General features: G+C 43.9%; 1 protein-coding gene across 1 annotated transcript in view; it reads left to right on the top strand.

Moving 5' to 3' along the window:
* CDK5 (cyclin dependent kinase 5) overlaps positions 1-24040 on the top strand; it is a 428946-nt gene that overhangs the window by 302619 nt on the left and 102287 nt on the right. Inside the window, exons 8-11 of the mRNA XM_078662795.1 lie at positions 4130-4226; positions 5335-5404; positions 5516-5576; positions 23746-23826. Coding sequence (XP_078518921.1) covers positions 4130-4226; positions 5335-5404; positions 5516-5576; positions 23746-23826 — 309 coding nt within the window. The remainder of the gene's footprint in view (positions 1-4129; positions 4227-5334; positions 5405-5515; positions 5577-23745; positions 23827-24040) is intronic.

Genomic DNA, 24040 nt, shown 5'->3' with positions numbered 1-24040 from the left:
CCATTGGCTAGACTCCGGAGGGATGTGGGAGATGGAAGTCTCTGCCGCTCTCCCTGCTGGGAAGCGCTGTCCTATTTAAAATAATGGCCCTTCCCCGTTTCCTGTACGCACTTCAAAACACCTTGGACCCGGTGCCCCCCGCATATTTTAAGGAAATCGAGTCCCTGCAGAGACAGCTTCTCTGGGATGGCAGGCCACGGATCGCGTTTACCAAACTTACGCTCCCCTGGTATGATGGGGGGATTGGCCTGCCCGACATTCAGAAGTACTACTGGGCGTCCCAACTGGCGGCAATCAGGCTATCTATGGATCACCATTGGACCCAGGATACGCGATGGACCGTGGACAGATGCCGGGGGGGACTATACTAGAGCTCTTTACGCCGGCAGGGGGCGGGTTCCCCTGGTCGGGCCGGCGGCGATTGCAGTACGAGTGTGACATGAGGCTACCAGGTCCCTTAAATGGGATGGGAAATTAACTATGGCCACGCCGCTATGGAACTCGGATCGTTTGGGAGGTCTGTGGAAGACGAAAGGGTTTGACAAGTGGGATCTCTTTGGGATCTCACAGATCAAAGATATTTGGGGAAAAGACGGGATCCTTTCATTCGAGGTTCTGCAGGGACGACATCAACTGCAGGAAAGCGAGCAGTATCGGTATCTGCAGATATGTCATGCGTTGCTGGCCAATATCCCCCGTGGAGCTACACCCCCGGATGCCTCTCCGTTGGAGGACCGGGTGCTTGATGGTCATCTCCCGACCAAAACGATTTCCTTGATTTATAATAAGCTGATTAATCATTTTGAGGACCCACTTGTAACTATCAGGGAACAGTGGGAGGCAGATGGCCTAGTATTGGAGGATGAGGACTTCCCCGAAAGTGGTAGCGATACAAATGAGACTTAGGTTGGTGCAGTTGAAGATCCTTCATCGCTCTTATGTAACGGGATTGAGACTGGTGCGAATTGGTTTGGCTGCGAATGGAGAGTTTCTAACAACAAAGAATAGCGGTGGCTCACAAGAACTCAAAGACAGACTAACTAAGCAACTGACAAAAGGAAAACTAAAGCCAAAACATACTCCCCAGTAGTATATGGTAACATAACCAAGCTATGATCAACAGGGTACTTCATTCGTGTGAAAAAAATACCCATCAGTAGTCGACCGATGCCGCCCTTTTCATCATATGGGATCAATAAAAAAGAAGTGCGATTCTAGTAGATTTAATTAATAGCTACTATTGAATTCTAAACTGGTCAACATGTTTCTGCAGATTTCAAGGACCCCAGTGGTATCCACTGCTTTCTTCAGGACCGGTAACGCTACTGCTTAAAAACAGAGTGCAAAATGTGTGAAAAATATAATGGAAATTTATCACCTGGGTATTGTAAGTGAAACGTCATTCTCCCAGCAATTTTAGCAGGAGGGAAAAGCCCCACCTCACCTGGCTATGGCGCAGGTAGTTGAAGCACCGCTCTCACCGTCGGTACTCCGGGCGTCCCTCTGGGCCGTCTCGGGGAGGTCTCAGAGGGACGCCCGGAGTACCGACGGTGAGAGCGGTGCTTCAACTACATGCGCCATAGCCAGGTGAGGTGGGGCTTTTCTCTCCTGCTAAAATTGCTGGGAGAATGACGTTTCATTTACAATACCCAGGTGATAAATGTCCATTATATTTTTCACACATTTTGCACTCTGTTTTTAAGCAGTAGCGTTACCGGTCCTGAAGAAAGCAGTGGATACCACTGGGGTCCTTGAAATCTGCAGAAACATGTTGACCAGTTTAGAATTCAATAGTAGCTATTAATTAAAACTACTAGAATCGCACTTCTTTTTTATTGACTTAGAAGCAGAGAGGTCTTGATTAAAATATTTTCGCCTCCTGTCTATCTAATTTTAGTCCCAATAACACTTTTTCACCTTTACACATATTATTTTTGCACTGCTTAACAGTTGTCTCCTACCGCCTACACAAATTTTTATATGTCACTGGGCTCTATTTCTGCCAACATTTCGAGCATTGGTGAAAACATCTTTCCTTCGTGGTGTGAAGGATCCCATATGATGAAAAGGGCGGCATCGGTCGACTACTGATGGGTATTTTTTTCACACGAATGAAGTACCCTGTTGATCATAGCTTGGTTATGTTACCATATACTACTGGGGAGTATATTTTGGCTTTAGTTTTACTTTTGTCAGTTGCTTAGTTAGTCTGTCTTTGTGTTCTTGTGACCCACCGCTATTCTTTGTTGTTAGAAACTGTATTAATAGGGGGCTATAGTTGTGTGTGGTCGGTAAAAATTCCCTTGGACCCTCCCATCCCTGTTGTGTTCATGCGAATGGAGAGTGCCAGAGGGGTTGCGGGGAGGCCGGAACATTCATGCAAATTCTAGGGGATTGTCCAGATATACGGTGTTATTGGGCCAAAGTTCATGATAAGATACAAGAAGTGTTGGGTGTGGTATTGGAGGTGGAGGCACGCCGATGTCTTCTAAATGTTTGGAAGCCGACAGATCTTACTGCACACGGAAAGACATGGGTTACATTGGCATGTGCAGTGGCCAAGCGTAATATTGCACAGCTGTGGGGAGCCAGCCAGGCCCCCCAGATAGGAAAATGGAAGGAGGATTTAGACTGGTGCATGTTTAGAGAAAGATTGTGTATGTTGCAAGGGGGAGGCCCAGGAAATGGAGGGAAATCTGGGGCGCTTGGAATGCTTATAGAGGAGATATTTGTACTCCCCCAGTTGTACAGGAAGTCAATGTAGTGTTGGAATCGTTCAGATCCCTATCAGAATCCGGAACAACGTATGTTATAACTGGAAGTGGTATTATCGGCTGTTAAGTGATTGAGTGTCACCCGATGCATTTGTATTTATTTTTGTTGTGTGTTAATAAAAAGAATTTAAAAAAAATTCTATTTGACTTCCTCACAAAAGCTTACTTTTAGTGGGTAGTGCTCTGTGCAACACTTCCTTCTTCTTAGAGGACAGGAGATATTCGGCCAGTGTTTCTTATACGTCTCACTCAAGCTTGGATCTCGGTACTGCAGGTGTTGTACCTACTAGCCCTTATGGCTGAGATTCATCAAGTGATGTCTGAGGAGGAAATGGTTACACCTTTTAGGGAGCCTCTCAGTTCAGAAGCTTACTGGTTGCTGACATCTAATGAGCAACCATATTGTCAGCAATGCATATTTTCATAAATCACTACTGCCTTACATCGTAGGTATGCCGTGAAAGATACTTCGCCTTAGCTGTGCTACTTGATTTCCTTGGTTATCTGGCACTACTCAGTTCCACAGCTCAGGGATTACTGCTAATTATGAAGAAAACACAACTTTTAGGTAAGCATCTGTCAAGACAATCTGTGGTGTTTTTTCCCCAGAAAAGCTTGTTCCAGGGGCAGGTGAAGTGTTCTGGGATCTTCCAAGTAGACACAGATGATGGAATTTAGGATTACATAATGCAAGTTTCTTTCCAGATTTAACTAGACAAACATCTTTTCTTCATCATGTTCCACTATGTTTGCCTTCTGAGTGAAATAGATTAGGCTTATCCGGAGAATGTTGCTAAATATGTTACATGAGGTTTACCCCCCTAACTGTTATACATTGTTATTTTAATTAGCTTTGATGGGTAACTTCTAACCAATGCTCCCTCACTTTTCTTGCCGTTATTTGGAACTTATCAATATAAGTGAATCTTATTATGTGCCTTGCTGAAAGGGAGGATTATACTCTGTACTGCTGTGACTGGCACCTCATAATGATGTGTACAATATCGAGGTAGCCAAATTTGTGTTCTATTAATCCACTTCAATATTTAATCCTCTAATCTGTTCTGGGCCACTAATGTCCTTCTGCCTCCCTTTCAAATGTTAGTGATTCCTCATCTGTACAGTTTGGGAATAGTGTAAAAAAAAGAAGTGGCAAGGTGCTGACGTCATTTGTAACATAGGTGGCGCAAGTTGAAAGGCTACTGTATTTTGTTCTTTTAATTTTTTTATTAAAACAGGTTGTCCTCAGATTTGGACTTGCAGTGAATGTGAAGTCCCAGCTGTGAGCTGTGGTTTGGATTTGTCTGTATTGCTGGAAAATATTGTACTTCTCCTATTCTGTTTTTTGTCACTAGGTCGTGACACTTTGGTATCGCCCTCCTGATGTGCTTTTTGGTGCCAAGCTCTATTCTACCTCAATAGACATGTGGTCCGCAGGATGCATCTTTGCAGGTAATGTATGGATATGGGTAAATAACCTCAGTATAGGAAATGAATAGAGACAAAGGGAAGACCGGAGTTAAACTTTGGTTCTTTGTGGTTATTTCCAAGACATCAGTATGCCATTCTATTGAATGTTGAGATTCCTGTCTGTTTCGTTCAATGTGTGGTGCAAGTATAGTGTCTGAATACGCAAGACTTTGGGTGAGCAAAATGCTTTGAAAGTGTGTGTTGTCCAATTATTCATTGTCTGCCCCTCATTATATTTCTTGGGATGTCGTTAATAATAATAATTATTATTATTTAGTTAGTCTGCAATGCCCCACCTCCCACTTCTCCTTAGCAGCACCTTCAAGCTTTATCAGCACCCCCCCCCCCCCCCCCATTAAGTGGCATTACTGTACTGTACGGCCCAGAAAAGTTGAATAGAACAGGTACCAGTGAATTATTCAGTAAATAACATTTGTCACCTTCATTTGCGAACATAATGGAGGCATGGTGACATTAGAGTGGGAAGTGTCAGGTGGAATTTGATGTACTGGTCTGGATAGATGTCAGATTCATATTTGTGACGAGGTTAGGTTTTGAGCTTTTTCCTTACATAAGCGTTTGTCCTGTGTCTCAGCTGAATGGTTGGAGTCAGAGCCACATGCTGAGTGGTGGGAGTGAGCTCAGCTTTCTGTATCATGGTATTGAATGCCGCAGGGTGAGTGGTGACACTGAGTGCCACCTTATTGTATCTATGGACGGATAGTTGCATGATGAGGCATTCTATGTGGGAATTTATTTGTAAGTAGAAATTGATTTTGTTTGTCAGGTCAGAAGTTCATTCTCATGTGTCATTCTTCAGAGAAGATGCAAAGGTATACACCTTTAGCACAGTTTAAAAAAAAATGAACACAGTGTAGTTGATTTATGGCAGCAGTTCATACTACTGCTGCGTTTCCCCTTTGCATTCATGTGTTTGATGTGCATTATCCATAGTCCCTTGTCTATCATCTGTATCTAGGTGGCTGTTAACCTTTGCCATAGGTTTTCATCAAATACCTATTTCTCTTTTTCATATCCATCTCCCATCCAACCTTCCTTACCTGACTCTTTGCCTTTTCTCTTTATTTAGAACTGGCCAATGCTGGAAGACCCCTATTCCCTGGAAATGATGTAGACGACCAACTCAAGAGGATCTTCCGATATCCTTTATAATTATCAGGTTGATTAAGGCCCCTTCCCTTTAATATCGTTGATTTTTTTGTGTGGCACTTTCAAAATTGAACGCATTTATTTTCCATAACTCTTACCACATTGCTGGGGACACCGACAGAAGAACAATGGCCTTCAATGACTAAACTTCCAGACTACAAGGTGAGAAAACCAAGATTCTCCTATAGAGAGGTGGAAATGCCACCAGGGCGTTAAAAAAGAAATAGAAAATAAATACTTTCTGTACGTTTGATTTTCTGAAGTGAGCAGCAGAAGAGGAATGTAATGTTCTTCTTTCAGAGTACCAAGAAAATAACTGCTTGATAAACTGGTGCTTGCCCATAAAGTGATTTTAACCAAATATATTGGCTTTCAAAAACAATACTTTTTCTATAGATATCCAGTGTAAGTCTCGAAGATGTCCAGACATATGAGCATGCCAAGATAAGACCACTTTCGGCTACGGCAGTCGACCTCGAATCTGGGGAACTGGGTTCGAGTCTCGGCAATGACGCTGAACATCCTGTGATTCTGAGCAAATCACTTAATCTCCCCGTGGCTAACAATTATTATTTTTTAAATGAATGTGTCCTCATGTAATGCAACTGGTGCTATGTAAAGCGCTCTGATACCCGATTCGGGTCAAGTGTTGCGCTATATAAAACTCTGTAACATAACATTTTTAAAAAAGGCTGTCCCTTGCAACCCTCAAATTACAGGCCCATTAGCCTCATAGATATCCAGCAGAAGCTTTTTGGGAGGATACTCCTGGATAGGATCCAGCAATGGAAGGAGGAAAACCAGCTCTTAAGTAACTTACAAGCTGGTTTTAGATCTGGCACCTCTGCAATTGACCAGATCTTCCGGTTTCAGGTGCTCTTTTGGAAAACAGTGAGTGTGGAGGGTGGCAGTCTCTACCTCATCTTCGTGGACCTACGGGCCGCGTTTGATCTGTTCCCCAGGGACAAGTTGTGGAGAGTCCTGCACGATCTTGGAATGCCCCAGTACTTCCTGGAAGTACTGATCAGGCTACACTCACGAAACTTTGCCCAGGTTAGATGTGGAAAAATGGGAGAATTGGCAGCTCGATTCCCAGTGCAAAGGGGGGTACGCCAGGGATGCGTGCTGGCTCCTACTCTCTTTTGCCTGTATATAAATGGGCTTGTTAAACACCTTTTAGCCATAAAGGACACGGATGCCCCTAAACTAGTCACAGGTAGAGTGCCCGCATTAATGTTTGCGGATGACACTCTACTGCTGTCTCGAACAGCTACTGGCATCCAACGTATCCTTGATGGATTTGCCGACTTCTGTGCTCTAAGTGGACTAGAAATCAATTTGGATAAAACAAAATTTATGATTTTTAGTCCACCTAGGCAAACGCGGCCAAATCCAACCCTGAACGGCATACCTCTTGAGAGAGTAAAGACGTTTTACTACCTAGGTATTACTCTCAAGGAAGACCTGGGATGGGATGCACAATTAACCAAATCCACATTGAAATTGACGCAGACTGTTGGAGGGCTATCTAAAAGGTTTAGAACATCCACATACAAGCCGACCGGCCCTATTATTGAGATATACAGGGTCCAAGCTAGAGCGGCCGCACTATATGGGGCGGAACTATGGGGACATTGTCGACCAAAAGGTCTGGTAAGGGTCGAACACACATTTATGAGAGAGCTGTTTGCCCTACCTGTTAGTACCCCACTGGTGCCACTTAGATTTGATCTTGGTTCGTTCCCAGTGGAGGAGGAGGTTGCCCTGAGACCTTTAAGTTATTGGAGAAGACTTTGGTCAGTCCAAGAACTTGCCCCGTACCGTGCAGAATTTAAGGAGGTTTGGGCGATTTTGAGGCAAAAAAAGGTCCCCTGGCTTTCACATATCAAGGATCTCTGCGTACAGATTGGTGTATCTGGACAATGGGAATCTCCCGAAGCAGTTACCTTGACTATAGCCAGATCTGACCTGGTTAGAAGGTTTAGTTCTAATAACTTGCTGACCTTGCATGTTAGCATGGCTGTAGGGAGACAAACCAGAGAATTCCTCAATGTAAAAACAGAATATAAGAAGGAGGAATTCCTTGACAAGATCTGTCCGGCCCAAGCTAGAAAGCTGTATTTACAATTAAGAATGGGCAGCTTGCCATTAAGGTCATTGACATACAAATGGGAAATAAACAAATGTGCAACAGACAAAGGAGTGCAAGAAGGGCTTGCACTATTTCCAAGGGCACTCCGGTTGGAGATAAAACTCCTAAATGATGATTTCCAAAGTGCGTTTCGTGTGGTTCAAACAAGCGTAGTCAAAGTAATCTTTCTTGAAGAAATTTATTTGGAGGGTCACATATTACATCATCATAGTGACTCCTTTGTGAAACTGAACGTTAAAGAACACGTTTAAACAACATCCATGGATCTATGCATAATCCCTATGCATTTCGGGCAAGGCCCTTCGTCAGGGGATAGCAATGCATCTGTAAGTAAATAAATCGAAATCAGGAAGGGGAGCTCGCGGCCACAAGCTAAATAAACATAATATGACGGTGAAATGAAAACATGCAGTTCTAAAAAAAACGCCGTGGGGAACAAGGAAAATGTGCGCAAAGTGACCCATATCGTTCTATTGAGAGTAGGAAATCATGCTGTCTAAGTGAGTAGAAAAAGGAATCCTCGTGTTTAAGATAAAAAAGGAACCCGAACTGGTGCCAGAAAGATCCGAGACCCCTTATAGGTGCGTGAAATAAATAACAATCACAAACTCAGGATTCGACTGGTGAGGTTTAGTTAAAAAAGAGTGTAACAGGTGACAGAGACGGACTTACGAGTGAAAGTAAGGTGGAAAAGAAGCTTACCGATGGGTGAAAAACGCGACGCGCCAAACGCCGTGTAGCCGAAGGTTTGTGAATGACCAACAGAAATGCGGAAGTAAATAAGGTACCACGAAAGAAAAAACGGACTCCCGAAAATAAACGTGGATGGAACTATCATATCTGTGAATACCCCGAGGAGTTAGAAACAACCAAAAATGCAAAGAAAGGTGTAATGTGACATGGGAACAACAAATCAGATAGGGATAGGGATAAGCACCGGTAAGGTGCGTGAACTTACATAACATATGAACTCAAAAAATGGCGGCCATCTTAGAGTGGGTTCAGAATCGTATACGTACACAGTGGTAGCATAGTACACATAACAAAGGATGAATCAAAAGATGACAAGGGTATAGGTAATTAGAAGGTAAAAGGGAGCAAGGTAGGAAACCAAACTATAATAAATGAAAAATACCTGGTACTTAAGAAAAATGCAAGAATGTGATAAAAATGAGTAAAAAAATGAAAGACAAAGGAAATAAAATCGGATATACCTTAGGCGAGGATTTACAATGTGACAACAAATTAAACTTGGGAAAAGGTGGCAATAGGAAAAGTAAAGACAAGAAAAGACAGAATAAAGACATATAATTTCAGACGGAGAACAATTAAGCTAAAGTGAATTTGAGACAACAAATCTCTATAAGAAACAACTAAATTCAAGTCTTTCATTGAGCCCCTTGGGCTGGCAGGCATCCAGTCTTTTAATCCACACTGTCTCCCTTTGGAGTAGTAGTTTCTTGTTGTCAACGCCTACTTTCAGTGGGACAACCTCCAAAACGAGGAACTTCAGTTGGCTCACGTTATGCTGGTGTGTGATAAAGTGAGCGGCTAGTGGGGCTTTGGTTGATTTGTTCCTGATAGTACTCTTATGTTCGGTTAAGCGAACTTTAATCTTTCGTTCAGTTTTGCCTACATAAGGCAGTCCACAAGGACATTTGAGTAGGTATACCAGATTCATAGAATCACAGGTGGCGTTGGTTCTCAGTTTGATGGCTTTTCCTGACGATGGATGGTTGAAGGTGTTACCCGGAATTATATTGTGGCAATGGCTGCAATTGTGGCACGGTATGGTGCCACAGTAGTTGGTGGGAGTTTCAATGGGTTTGGTCTCAAGAATATTTTTTAAATTTTTGGCTCTCTGGTATGCGAAAAGTGGTCTGGTGTTGAAAATGCCCTGGAAGTCTGGTTCAAAGCGGATCATGTCCCAACTCTTGAGAATGATGTTTTTAATGGCCTTGCTTCTGGTTGAGTATTTAGAAACGAAAACTGGTCTCTGTTCATCGGTTAGTTTGATGTTGGTCCTTAGAAGTTCTGCCCGAGTTTTGGTGGCCGCTCGGGTTTTGGCTGCTTGCAGTGTGACTTCAGGATATTTCCTGTCTCTGTATTTTTGTAGTATTTTTTCTTCGGAGTTTGCGTAGGCTTCTGGTTCAGAACAGATTCTTTTGGCCCTCAGGAGCTGAGAATATGGCAGATGGGTTTTGAGTGGTGTCGGATGACAACTAGTGAACATCAGAGCGTTATTCCTGTCTGTGGTTTTGACGAAAAGATTGGTTATCAGTTTGTTGTTGAGTAGTGTCACCTGGACATCCAGGAACGGCAAACTATGGGGGCTGATGGTGTGGGTAAACTTTATGTGGTCATCCAGAGAGTTTATGTGTTTCAGAAATTCCAAAATTTCATCGGGTTGACCAGTCCAAATGAGAAAAATGTCATCAATGTACCTCCATAGGGTGAGAATGTTATTAACCCATTTGTTGTGACTCAGAATGTGATCCAGTTCCATGCGGTGCATGAACAGGTTGGCGTAGCTGGGAGCAGCACAGTTTCCCATTGATGTTCCAACGAGTTGAAGATAGTACTCGTTGTTATATGAAAAGTAACTGTGATACAACGTATACTGTAGAAGTTCGAGTATCAGAATTTTCAAAGTGTCATCGATGGGATGGTGTAGTAAGAAGGATTCAATGGCTTCCATGCCCCTATTGTGTGGAATCGATGTGTACAGAGCACATACGTCTATAGTTACCAGAGTGTGTACTTTGTCAGGTTCAATGATGACATCTTGGAGACGCTTCAAGAAATCAGTGGTGTCACGCAAGTAAGTGGACATGGATGAAACAATGTCTTGTAAATATAGATCAATGAACTTGCCGGTGGGTTCGTGGATAGAGTTTTTTGTGGAAACGATCGGACGAAAAGGAGGCTTTTTTAGATCCTTGTGAATTTTGGGAAGCATGTGAATGCTTGGACATTTGGGATGAGGTTGTATTAAATATTTGTGGTCTTTTTCTGTGATCGTTCCCATGCTGAGTGCTTTATCCAGAATGACTTTAAGTGTATTGGCAAAGACACCGGTAGGATCATTTGGTAATTTTATGTATAGGTTCTTGTCGTTGACATGTTCACTGACACTGGTATGGTAAAAGTCACTGTCCATGACGACAAGGGCACCGCCTTTGTCAGCTTTACAGCACGTAATTTCAAGATTGTTGACAATTTGGTTGAGTGCTCTAGATTCCTTGAGATTGAAGTTGTTGTGTTTGGGGTGAGGTTTTTTGAAGATCTCTCTAATAGAATTCGAAGTAATGGTTTCAAATGAATCAAGTATTTTGTGACTGACAGGAGCCACAAATGTACTTCTGCTTCTTAAACCTTTACAAGCATGTAGAGTAGGTGTACTAGTCGGGGGGCACACGTTGGAGAAAAAGTGTCGGAGTCTCAAGGTTCTCAAAAACTTATACAAGCTTATCTCAGTTTCCAATTCGGTTGGGTTATAGGTGGGAACAAAAGAAGTCCCACGTTCCAAGGTAGACAATTGTAGTTGAGATAGGTTGGTTTTAGAGATATTGATCACTAGGGTTTTTTGCTCCTGGTGCCTTGAGCGATTGAGGTGGTTGTTGTTTCTCTTGGAGTTTCTGCCCCGCCTGGTTCGACGTTGGCAGTTTGGCCTACATCTAAAAAAGAAACACCAGAAGTAGAAGCTGCAGTTGGAGGAACATTCACAGGTGTTTTCGATGGTGCCATGTTTCTGGGTGGTCGACTATAGTTAGTATTTCCTCTTTGAGAGGTAGAACCATCTGTGGAGCTTCCTTCATCCGAGGACGGGTTATTATATGGTCTTTGTTGTCTACGTTGGGCATAAACTTCTGCCCAACTATACACCTCGCCAAGTTTATAGTCCATTGTGTCGCGTCTGTATTTTCTGATTTTCCTATCATTTATCTCTTTCGTGTACTTATCCAATTGTACATTGATGTCAGCAAGAGCTTTGTCGAGGTCTTCTTTGGTCATGTTGTTTTCCAGGTTGCGTGAAATGTGTGCTATTTCCTTGTCAAGATCATCGATGACTTTTGAAAGTTCCTCTACAATCAGAAGAATTAAATCCAGTGAACAACGGTTAAGGATGGCGTACCATCGTTCCGTGAATTTCGGGTTGTTCCAAAAATATTCTTGAGACCAAACCCATTGAAACTCCCACCAACTACTGTGGCACCATACCGTGCCACAATTGCAGCCATTGCCACAATATAATTCCGGGTAACACCTTTAACCATCCATCGTCAGGAAAAGCCATCAAACTGAGAACCAACGCCACCTGTGATTCTATGAATCTGGTATACCTACTCAAATGTCCTTGTGGACTGCCTTATGTAGGCAAAACTGAACGAAAGATTAAAGTTCGCTTAACCGAACATAAGAGTACTATCAGGAACAAATCAACCAAAGCCCCACTAGCCGCTCACTTTATCACACACCAGCATAACGTGAGCCAACTGAAGTTCCTCGTTTTGGAGGTTGTCCCACTGAAAGTAGGCGTTGACAACAAGAAACTACTACTCCAAAGGGAGACAGTGTGGATTAAAAGACTGGATGCCTGCCAGCCCAAGGGGCTCAATGAAAGACTTGAATTTAGTTGTTTCTTATAGAGATTTGTTGTCTCAAATTCACTTTAGCTTAATTGTTCTCCGTCTGAAATTATATGTCTTTATTCTGTCTTTTCTTGTCTTTACTTTTCCTATTGCCACCTTTTCCCAAGTTTAATTTGTTGTCACATTGTAAATCCTCGCCTAAGGTATATCCGATTTTATTTCCTTTGTCTTTCATTTTTTTACTCATTTTTATCACATTCTTGCATTTTTCTTAAGTACCAGGTATTTTTCATTTATTATAGTTTGGTTTCCTACCTTGCTCCCTTTTACCTTCTAATTACCTATACCCTTGTCATCTTTTGATTCATCCTTTGTTATGTGTACTATGCTACCACTGTGTACGTATACGATTCTGAACCCACTCTAAGATGGCCGCCATTTTTTGAGTTCATATGTTATGTAAGTTCACGCACCTTACCGGTGCTTATCCCTATCCCTATCTGATTTGTTGTTCCCATGTCACATTACACCTTTCTTTGCATTTTTGGTTGTTTCTAACTCCTCGGGGTATTCACAGATATGATAGTTCCATCCACGTTTATTTTCGGGAGTCCGTTTTTTCTTTCGTGGTACCTTATTTACTTCCGCATTTCTGTTGGTCATTCACAAACCTTCGGCTACACGGCGTTTGGCGCGTCGCGTTTTTCACCCATCGGTAAGCTTCTTTTCCACCTTACTTTCACTCGTAAGTCCGTCTCTGTCACCTGTTACACTCTTTTTTAACTAAACCTCACCAGTCGAATCCTGAGTTTGTGATTGTTATTTATTTCACGCACCTATAAGGGGTCTCGGATCTTTCTGGCACCAGTTCGGGTTCCTTTTTTATCTTAAACACGAGGATTCCTTTTTCTACTCACTTAGACAGCATGATTTCCTACTCTCAATAGAACGATATGGGTCACTTTGCGCACATTTTCCTTGTTCCCCACGGCGTTTTTTTTAGAACTGCATGTTTTCATTTCACCGTCATATTATGTTTATTTAGCTTGTGGCCGCGAGCTCCCCTTCCTGATTTCGATTTATTTACTTACAGATGCATTGCTATCCCCTGACGAAGGGCCTTGCCCGAAATGCATAGGGATTATGCATAGATCCATGGATGTTGTTTAAACGTGTTCTTTAACGTTCAGTTTCACAAAGGAGTCACTATGATGATGTAATATGTGACCCTCCAAATAAATTTCTTCAAGAAAGATTACTTTGACTACGCTTGTTTGAACCACACGAAACGCACTTTGGAAATCATCATTTAGGAGTTTTATCTCCAACCGGAGTGCCCTTGGAAATAGTGCAAGCCCTTCTTGCACTCCTTTGTCTGTTGCTCAAATTCCTGTCCCTACCGGCCGGAAGGGACCATTTCCTGGCACCCTAAAAGACCTACCATTGGTTTACTTTATTATTTGATGAACATTACACATTCAGTGTGCCGCCACCCTCCACTCAATTTGCAAATAAACAAATGTGCCCAGTGCCCAGCGTGTAAATATCCACTAGAAAATGAAAGTCATGTATTTTTCTTTTGTCCAGCATATGTGCTGTCTCGAAAGAGGTGGATTAGACCCATCTGTAGGAATTTGGGGTTTCACAAATGTGAACACGCGCTAAGAGTACTTAAATATGATACCCACCCACCAGTTGTCTTTGCTGTTTCCCGCTTTTTAAACAGTATGTGGACTAAGCGCAGAACTTTCTTAACAACTTAATTTTAGACTCTATTTGTAAACTGTTATTTTGAATCATTTGATAACTATTCTGGAAGTTTAATTCTTATCTTTTAACCATGAATACTTTTATTGTATCTATGTGTATATATATGAAATATGTTTTTAATTTATTTAAAAATGGATTTTTATCGTTCAATTTGTTTTATTATGTACTTTTATGACTCTCTGTGGTCGAAATAAAGTTATCAATGATAATGATATTGATTGATAAATTGATTCCAGTCCGGACAATTTACCTTTTTGGAAATACCCGCCACATTCCATGACAGAATTTTAAGTTTAGTAGTAAGTGGGTCTATCAAGCTCCTACTAGTTCGTTGTGTGTTTATTAAAGGATGAAGGTGCTGAAGAAGATTATGAGAATTATCCCAACCCTTACTTGGAGAGGAGGTAGCCGTGATTGAGCAGGCGAGAGAGTTACAGGGAGACGATGACGGACCATTGGCAAAAGTCTTAGGGGCAGGGTACACTAACATGGGAATCGCCACTAGCTCGGCAGATCGAGGAGTGTCTAGGCAAGGATTTGTTGGTATATGTTTGGTGATTATGGGTGATACTTGGCTAAGAATAGGAATAGGCGGCGCTAGGTCATCCAGTCAATCTACATCCTCTAGGGGAGCATAGCGATTGTTCAGGGGAATACAAAAATAAGTCAGGTCTTGGTAGTGCCTTAGGGGCGGGTGATGAGATCGTACGACGCCCAGGGTTGACACTCTAGTAGAGCTAGTCTCACCTAACCTATTGCAAGGGGGATAGAAGGATCCAAGATTGGATGCAGTTATAGAGGTGGAAATTCCCCGAAGGGGTACCAATTGAGTAAGGATTCTTTTTGCGAGTTGACGGTCTCTAAAATTAATAATCACGCAATCACCATTAATATTTTTTCTGTGGGGCCCACTCAGGCAACTCTCCTTACCATCAGAATTTCATTGGCTAGCTCATATGGAAAAATGTTATGCTTAGCCGGCCAAAATAAAACTTTATTGCGAAGATCCAACTGCGTCTCCCTTGAAGTGTCTAAGAGTACGGGAATACCTGTGAGTATAATCACATAGGGGGAGGCTGCAGGTGGGAGATGTATCGTCTGGACAGTACCAGGAAGTGGATTATTGCTAAGGCTAGAGTAATTCCTTTGGATAGATGTTCCAACTGCGAGTGCACTAGTTGGGTCATCGATCCTTGCGTGGGGACTATGATTAGTAGAATGGTTATCTATTTGTTGATTGGGTATTCGAGGGGCTTGTTGGGAAACATTAGTGATTACATGAGTAGTACTAGAATTATTATTCTGGGGTTGCGCATTTGAGGATGGTTTGTCCAAGGTGGATTTGGTGCTTCTCTCAACAGACCCCAGCCCCTTCCCAGGGCTTTGCAATATTGGACAATTTTGTTCCATTTCATTGTTGGAGGTAGTTTGTAAAATTGATATAGGGGGAGGACGGTGTTGTATTATAGCAAGATCTTTAATAAGTTTAAGAATTGGGGCCACTCCTCTTTAATAATTGCCCTGCACTGGGCAACAAAGTCAGATATTAGTATATCTATCCAAGGAGGGTGCGTAGAGTTGGATGGAAGAGACAGGGGTATGGTAGTTGGGGGTGGGTTACCTCTTGACTGGCTGGAGCTAGTTGTCTGCTACCCCTTAATCTTTCTATATCTGGGCCCACCCTTGCTCCCTGATCTTTGTTCCCCAGTAGTCCAACCTATAACATTGGTTCCTCCCCGTATATCGCTGGAATTTTGAATTGGGTTGGAGGTACCAGCTCGAGAACGTAAGACCTCGCTAAAGGTTGGGATCTCATCAATGGGTAACTCAGTGTGGGGGGTAGTGGGTGCCAGTGATGATAAATCTGGTGTTATAGATAATCTGCGTTCAGTATTAGCTATTTCGGTATTTACAGCACCAATTGCTTTTTGAAACATTAGGTCTATAGCGGTAACAGGTTTTGCAGCAGGAGAATTAGTTTGGACCTTAGGGAGCTTAGTTGCACAAGCTCGTTTCCCTTGGATCCGGATTTAGAATATAAAGACGGTAAGAAATCAACAGTACCTTAGTCCATTTATAGGAAAACCCTGATCCAAGTGTGAGGGAGGTGGCCCAGCCCAGCCTCTTCCGGGCGATGACGGGCAAGGACGGGCCCGCCCTTGGCCCGGGCTTCGCCCGCGCGCGTCCCGCGCTGCGGGAGATGCAGGCGGATTTTGTAGGTTGGTGAGCGTCTCTTACAGCTGTCACAAGGTGGCGCCTTCGCTCTGGATGCTGGGGAATGTAGTCCCCCGTTGGGAACTCCGGCCGTTTCCCTCACGGCACTTAGCGTTGGTAGCTGGTCCCCCTCACTCCCACTGAAGCCTCTCAGCAACTGCCGTTCCCCTCACGGCTGGCGACAAGAGTGCTGATTAGTTTCCAGCTCTGCGGGAGATGCAGGCAGATTTCGTAGGTTGGTGGGCGCCTCTTACAGCTGTCACAATGTGGCGCCTTCGCTCTGGATGCTGGGGAATGTAGTCCCCCGTTGGGAACTCCGGCCGTTTACCTCACGGCACTTAGCGTTTGTAGCTGGTCCCCCTCACTCCCACTGAAGCCTCGCAGCAACTGCCGTTCCCCTCACGGCTGGCGACAAGAGTGCTGATTAGGTACAGGTAGCCACCGCTAAGGAGGTAACTGCTTTATGGTCTATGCAAAAGTATACAACCTGCAGCTTATATGCCTCGAATCGAAACTTACCAGTATGTATCTGTCCTTGGCATGTAGAGCTGCAGATTCGTATACGCCCACCCGCCTCCCCAGATACCTCTATCTGTTCCAGTACTATCATACTTAGATACATTACACATGGACGTCTCTTTCTACTTCTTACTACTCCATTGTAACCCTGCGTGTCAAAAACAATCTAAGGATGGAGTCGATGCCCATGCGCACTGTCGTCCTAAGGAGGAGTCACCTACCTCGTGACTACAAAGACTTCTTCCAAGACAAAAACAGAGTGCAAACATTCGAGCGCAACACCAGATGGCGATCTATGCAAAAGTATACAAATATGCAGCTCTACATGCCAAGAACAGATGCATAGTGGTAAGTAGCATTTCCTTTTTTTCTGTTTTTGGTGGTGCGAAATGTCTAACTACTGATAACCACTGTTTTTTAAGGCATTGAAATTACTGAACAACATTGAGAAAAAACCACCACGTACCAAAAATAGAAACTGAAAACAGGAAAACCTGATTATATCACATGTGAGTGCATATCTGCATGAGCAGATATGCCCCTAAGATGGTGATGTCGATTCTTGGACATTGCCAGTGAACAGGGAAGCTATCTTGAGTAAATGTACTGGGCTCTGGTGATTACGAGTTCCCCAGCTACATGATGGCCTCATTGAAACTAAAGATGTTGGGTATCAAACATCTCATATTAATAAGCCCACACTTATTCCAAAGATGGATTTATTGATACATGCAGCCAGAGGGCAGGGAAATTAGGTGATTAGCTACTTAGGAGGTGTGTTCCTTATCAGGCTTGTACCACCCCTAAGGTGACCTACCTGATGACACGAAAATAAGAATTCCACCTTCTTGGTTTTTGGTGGAATTAGGCTAACTGGGTCAGGGTTATGCCCATTTCCCACAGAAAGTGGTCATATAGAGGGTGTAGTCCCCCTAAAGGTAAGTAGCCCATTTGCTACTTCCTGTCACTCCCCTAAATGCCTCACATTGAGTATTTAGCATCACCCCTGATGCCAGATTTTGACGGATCCTGAAGAAAAGTACAAAGAAGAGCTACGAGAAATGAAGATTGCAGTGGACCTTTGACGCCAAACACTGTCTGCTGGCACCAGTCTCGACAATAGTGACCAAGTGGCTCGTCCTGCAGCTGAGCATCTGCCAAGAACCCCTTTAGAGTTCTGGTGGTACTTTGGACCTTGGCCCCCTACGACCCTAAGTCCAGAAAGAGACCCCAAAAACCGACCGTAAATAACTGTATGCAACATATGCCATTTTCCCATAGGAAAGCATTGCTGTGTAAGAGGCATTTAAGTGAACAGTTTACTTACCTGCAAAAATCAATATTTAAAAAAAGTACTTACTTGAAAACGAAGTTCTTGGTATCAGAATTTACATAAAAATACAACTTATTTTTTTTAATTGGTCGCAGATTTATTCTTGAGTGTGTGTCTCATTTATTGCCTTCGTGAGTATAACAAATGCTTTGCACTACACTCTGATAAGCCTAAACTGCTCGCCTATACTACCAGAAAAGAGAGCATTTAGGGCCATATGTAGGTGGCCAAATACCGGTTGGTAAAGCCGAAAATCGGTAAATTTTGGCTTTCCCGACCGGTATTTGGCCCTGTGAGATGTACGTATTACCGAATGCCATCGGTAATAACGAATCGGTAAATATTTACTGATTCCTTATTTACCGATCGGTGAACACCGAAACAAACAATACCGAATCGGTAAATAACCAATCGGTAAAAATCACAAAATGCGATGTAGCAAAAATCGGTAATACCGAATTTGACCAAATTCGGTATTAACGATTCGTTATTTACCACTGATCCAGAGCAGGTGGTTATCAGGTGCAGTGCTTAAAAAGAGCCCCAAAATGCAACAGTGTGAACACAATGGCGGTCCTCTACCTCATAGCAAGGCGGCTACGTTTGAGAGCAGCAGGAGTGAGGATTTGGAGACGGGAAGAGCGGGTGTACAGACTGCGCGTCACATTGTTCCAATTGACTGCACCAGAAATCCATTAGAGGTACAGGCTGCACCCACACACCATCCTTGACCTCATACGGGACCTGAAACCATATCTTGGGCATCAGACACCAAGGGCGCACGCAATACCCCCCCCATGTACAGGTGCTCTGTTGCCTGCACCTCCTGGCATCAGGAAGCTACCAGGGTGTGGTAGCCGCAGTAGGTGGTGTGTCACAGAGCTGCCTATCCAGATTTTTCAACACCTTCCTGGATGCCATGATAGACCGAATGCATCATTACATAACCTTCCCCAGTACACAGGCGGAGCTGCAGAAGACCAAGCTGGATTTCTACCAAATGGCGCAGTTCCCACACGTCATTGGCTGCGTCGACAGGACCCACATACCAATCTGCCCACCTGCAGCAACAGAATACATTTATCGCAAACCGCCAATCCACTCACTCCATAAGTGTGCAGGTGATATGTGATGCAAAATTCATCATTACGGACATTGTGGCAAAATTCCCAGGGAGTACCCACGACTCGTACATATTCAGGAACAGTGGTATCCATACACGTCTGGCTGCTGGTGAATTTGACGAAGGATACCTACTAGGTAAATCAATGTCACACACCCTGATGTATTCCTTGGCTCAACCTTTTGGTGACACAAATTAATGGCACTTTTATTTGCCCTCCGGCCCTACCTACTCACACCATACCTCAACCCAACCACACCAAGGGAGAGGAGATACAATGTGGCACATAAGAGCACACGCAACGTGGTGGAGCGCACCTTTGGACTGTTTAAAAGCAGATTCCGTTGCCTCCCCAAAAGTGGAGGTGCACGTCAGTACTGCCCCATCAAATGCTGCAAAATAATTGCAACATGTGCAATGCTCCATAATCTAGCCACCAAAAAAGGAACAGCAGTGGAACTAACTGACTCTGAGGGCGAGGACGATCCCCAGCCAGACCCCTGCGCAGCTGGTGTTGCAGTAGAACAGGATGGGAGACACAGACGGGCAGAGATTAGGTCCAACTATTTCTGAGTGAGTAACGACACAGAGCCAGTAACAGTTTTAGTGCAATGGTGTTTAATCAGCACACCACCAGGATTGGAAGCAGTGTCCATAAAGAAATGGGTTACCTCAACCATCTAAATGATTGCCAAAAAGCAGTTGGCCCTATTTTCTGCACCCACGCGCTGCATGTGCACGTTCCCTGCCCACACTGCCTGTAGTGTCAGATTGTTCCTGGGCAGCGCTGTGGCGTTCGCTGCGCCTCCTGCCCTTGGTGGGAGAGGGCGTAATGCTACCACGGCTGGTAGCCTCCTCACTGTCCCCACCCCCCGCCCCTTCGATTGCTGGGCCCCTTCACGTTCTGAAGCAGTTCTAATGCAGAGGTCATCGAGACCATGCCCCTGGCCACGTCCCTGCTACAATGCACCATCTCCTCCTGCATGGTGATAGACCTGCGACACATGAGGGAGGTAGCAGTGGCCAGCCGGTTCACTGCCTTGGTATAGGCCTGGAGTCTGTCTCCCCCTGCGCCTACAATGACGGTCCTGCTCCAACTGGCTGCATAGGTTGTCTACAGAGGTTGCAATTCCCATCATTCCCTCACACATGTTGTCGCCCATTAAACTAATGCCCTTTTCAATCCTGCACATGTGTTTGTTCATGTGGGCCACCTCTCTGTTCAATGTACGCATCTACCTCCATTGCAGGCGCTGGACTTTGAGCATGTTGCCTTCCAAGTCCAGCGAAGACACTTTCTTCCTGTTCGGAGCCTTGAGGACTGGCTGGCCTTGCCCTGCGGCGTCTTGATGAAGTGTGGGCGCCCTCAGATGGAGTACCAGCCCGTACTATGTTGCCCTCCTCATGGACTGGAGACTGCTGGCCCCCTGTGCCCTCCTCCTCCGACTCCTCCATCTGCTGGAGGGTGGCCACGGCATGCCTCCTGCCTGACTGTGGTGGTGGTGATTGTTGCAGTGGTGATTGCGCATGAGGAGATGGCGGCGTTCCCTGGCGCTGTGGTGATGTCGGTGATGGAGTAGTTGGTGGTGGTGGTGGTTGTGCGGAGCTTGTGTGCCCTGCAGGCAATCTCCCTTCATCATGTTGCCTCCCCTCTGGCCTGGCGGTCTTTGTTCTGCTCCCCTCTGCAGCACTGTGAGATGTCTCGCCTGTAATGACAGAATGTAGATGTACTCACTTATCTGGCTGCATTTGCGTTGCATTAAACATCATGCCTAATGATCACAGTGACTGTCCTGAGCTTGCTAATTACTTTCACATGCTATTGTTTTCCCTAGGACTACATCTCCCACAATGCATAGCAGGTAAGTGGAGTGGGAGCCCCTATGCCACTATGGGGATTGGGATTGGGGTTGGGGAGGGGGTAGCACAGCATGCTGGGCATGCATCTTACCTTGTTTCCTTGCTGCTCTGGCAGAGCTGTCTGCGTCTCCCACGCCCCTCACACTCTCCGGCTGGAGGGTGGACTCTACCATCAGTTCCATTGGTGTTGGTGCAGGTGCTTTGTTCTTCCCTTCGCCAGTTTTGCCAGCCTGCCTCTGCCTCTCAGCAACCCTTGCCTTCGCCGTCTTCTTGAGGTCGTACCACCTCTTCTTGATGTCCTCAATGGACCTCTGGGTGACACCAATTGCATTGATTTTGTTCTGTATCCCACTCCAGATCTGTCTCTTCTGAGACTCGGGCACCTGGAGGGACTGCTTCCCAAACAGCTTGTCGTGGTCCTGACTCACATCCTGTATCAGCACCTCCAGCTCCTTCTCACTGAACTTCATCTTCCTTTTTCTTTCAGTTGCCTCCTTCTCTCCCTCCTGGCTTGCCATTTCAAAAGCTTTTTAGGTTTGTTCTGTAGCTGTGAGGATATGTAGCTCCTGGCTCCTCAGCTCACCTGCCTGCCTCACAGTCAGCTCCAGGTTCAGTGCAGCTGCCTGGGTGTGGCCACTTTCTGTTTGGGAGGTAATTGGATGACACAGGATTGGCTGATTCATCAAATTAAGAATTTTTGAATTACCAAATCGGTATTTACCGATTCGGTAATGGATTCGGTAATTCAGAATCGGTATTGCTGTTTCGTTTTTTTTTTTACCGATTGGTTCCAAATCGGTATTTTTTACCGATTTTTTTGCGAATCGGTAAATTTTAACGAATTTTTACGTACATCGCTTTTTCCGATTCCTTAATACCGAATCGGTAATATTCGGTATTAAGGAATCGGTATTCACGGTTTACCTACATATGGCCCTTAGTGTTATCATTTTGTCTCTGTAAACCAAAAAGGGTTGCCTGGACTCTACACAATGTACCTTATTTTGGTCCTCTATATAGAGAGCCAGGTTCCTTCATTTCCCATCTGTCCTTTTTAGTTATTTTTTTAGGCAGCAAAGGTCACCGCCCTACCTGCTCATGTACAACCTGTTTAGCTTTGTCATTTAGCACATATGTCTGTGATCAGCACCTTCTTCTGCCTTCAGGCATTAAATATGATCAATAACTGAATACAGCAACATTAACTGGAGCTATAAAGTATTGTATGTGGTGATCTATGGCTGTGTAAGCATAAATATTCACAGGAATCAGAAAACTGGTTGTTTAGGTTGCTATTGCTTTACATCAGTTCCATCAATTTTCTTTAGAACTGCAATCTAAACTTATGGTCCCGCACCCCTGGGGTGTCTGCGACGCTTACTCAGGTGGTCTGTGACTGCTCATAAAATTAAATATTATTAACAGATTAATAAAGTTCAAATGAATAAAGAAGCGAAATGTAAATCTGACAATTTTAAAACATTCCCATAAATGTGAAGGAGCTTGAAATTGGAGGCTAAAAGTTAGGTTGGTATTCATGGGAGCTGTGCCAATGCATCAACAGAATACAGTTGGGTTTGCTCTGTTCAATTTAGAAAACCCTTAACCTTCCTGTTAAAATAAAAATGTTGATTTGTATATTTGTTTATGAATTAAATACATTATTTTATTGTGTATGTATTTGTTTGCCCAATGCTTGTTTCTTTATTTTTATGTATTGTTCTCATGTTCAAATCATCAAAATAGCTTCAGCCTGGGTCCACAGCTTCCAGTAATGACCTAGGGTGGGTCATTGGTTTCCAATAATGACTTAGGGCCAGATGTAGGTGGCCTATTACCAGTCGGTAACGGCCGAAATCGGCCGTTACTGACCGGTAATAGACTTTTTCTATGTAGGGGCATATTTACCGATTCGGTAAATAACGAATCAGTATTTTCCGATTCGGTAGTTACCGAATCATCATTTACCGATTCGGTAAATTAAATGTAGGAAGCACTTCAAACAGTGCTTCTGGGCTTAAAGGATTCGTTTTTTACCACCAACTATTAGTTGGTGGTAAATAACGAATTCCTATGTAAATGCAAATATGTGCATTTACACCTGTGCCATGTGACAGACATACATGCCCTTTGGGCATGTATGTGTGCCACATGTGCACACAAGCACTAATCAGGGGTGCAACAGGGTGTCAAAGTGACACCCTGCCACCCTTGACTTTTTCCCAATTGTACCGAATCGGTATTTACCGAATCAGTAATTGCATTCATTCCTAGGGGCCTCCAGGCCCATAGGAATGAATGGCAAATACCGAATAGGTAATTACCGATTCAGTAAATACCGAATCTTAACGATTCGGAATTTTTTACCGATTTTTTTAGCTACATAGCATTTACCGATTCGTAAATACCGAATCGGTAAAATTCGGTATTTACGAATCGGTAAATACTATTTACCTACATGAGGCCCTTAGTGGGGGTCCCGGGTTTCCAGTAATGATTAAGGGGAGTCCACAGGCAATAACGGGTCAAGAGCCACTGCTCTCGAACAATGGCAGGTAAACTGCATCATTATTAACATGACGTTTTGCAATTGCGTCCATATTCTGTATTAGCTAACGTTAAGCAAACTACTGATTGCATCATGCAGTTACTATTGACCAGTTATAGCCTGAGAGATGTAATTATACAATAACTGCCTACGTTTTATGACCTTCTTAAGAATGCCCACTATTGTGAATTCAACATTTCTTTTCTCCCTCCCTTTTCAGCCATACCCTATGTACCCTGCTACAAACTCTCTTGGTAATGTTGTTCCGAAACTCAACACCACTGGACGGGATCTGCTTCAGGTAAGGGACTACTTCAAATGAGAATTCATATGGTAAAGGATAAAGCCTAAGTAGGAATAAATGAACCAGAAAAACATAGATGCGAAACAAGGAAAAGGGTAGAGCTGTAGTGTAGGCAATACTGGAAGGGGTCCAAATAAAGTACACCAGAGGGTGTAAGGCATTCTTTGGGGTTCTGTTGCAATTTATTTTTACTGGGAAATATATGTGGTAA

Source organism: Lissotriton helveticus, chromosome 10 (assembly GCF_964261635.1).
Source record: "Lissotriton helveticus chromosome 10, aLisHel1.1, whole genome shotgun sequence".
NCBI classification, from domain to species: Eukaryota; Metazoa; Chordata; class Amphibia; order Caudata; family Salamandridae; genus Lissotriton; species Lissotriton helveticus.
This window is presented reverse-complemented; position numbering and strand designations above follow the sequence as displayed.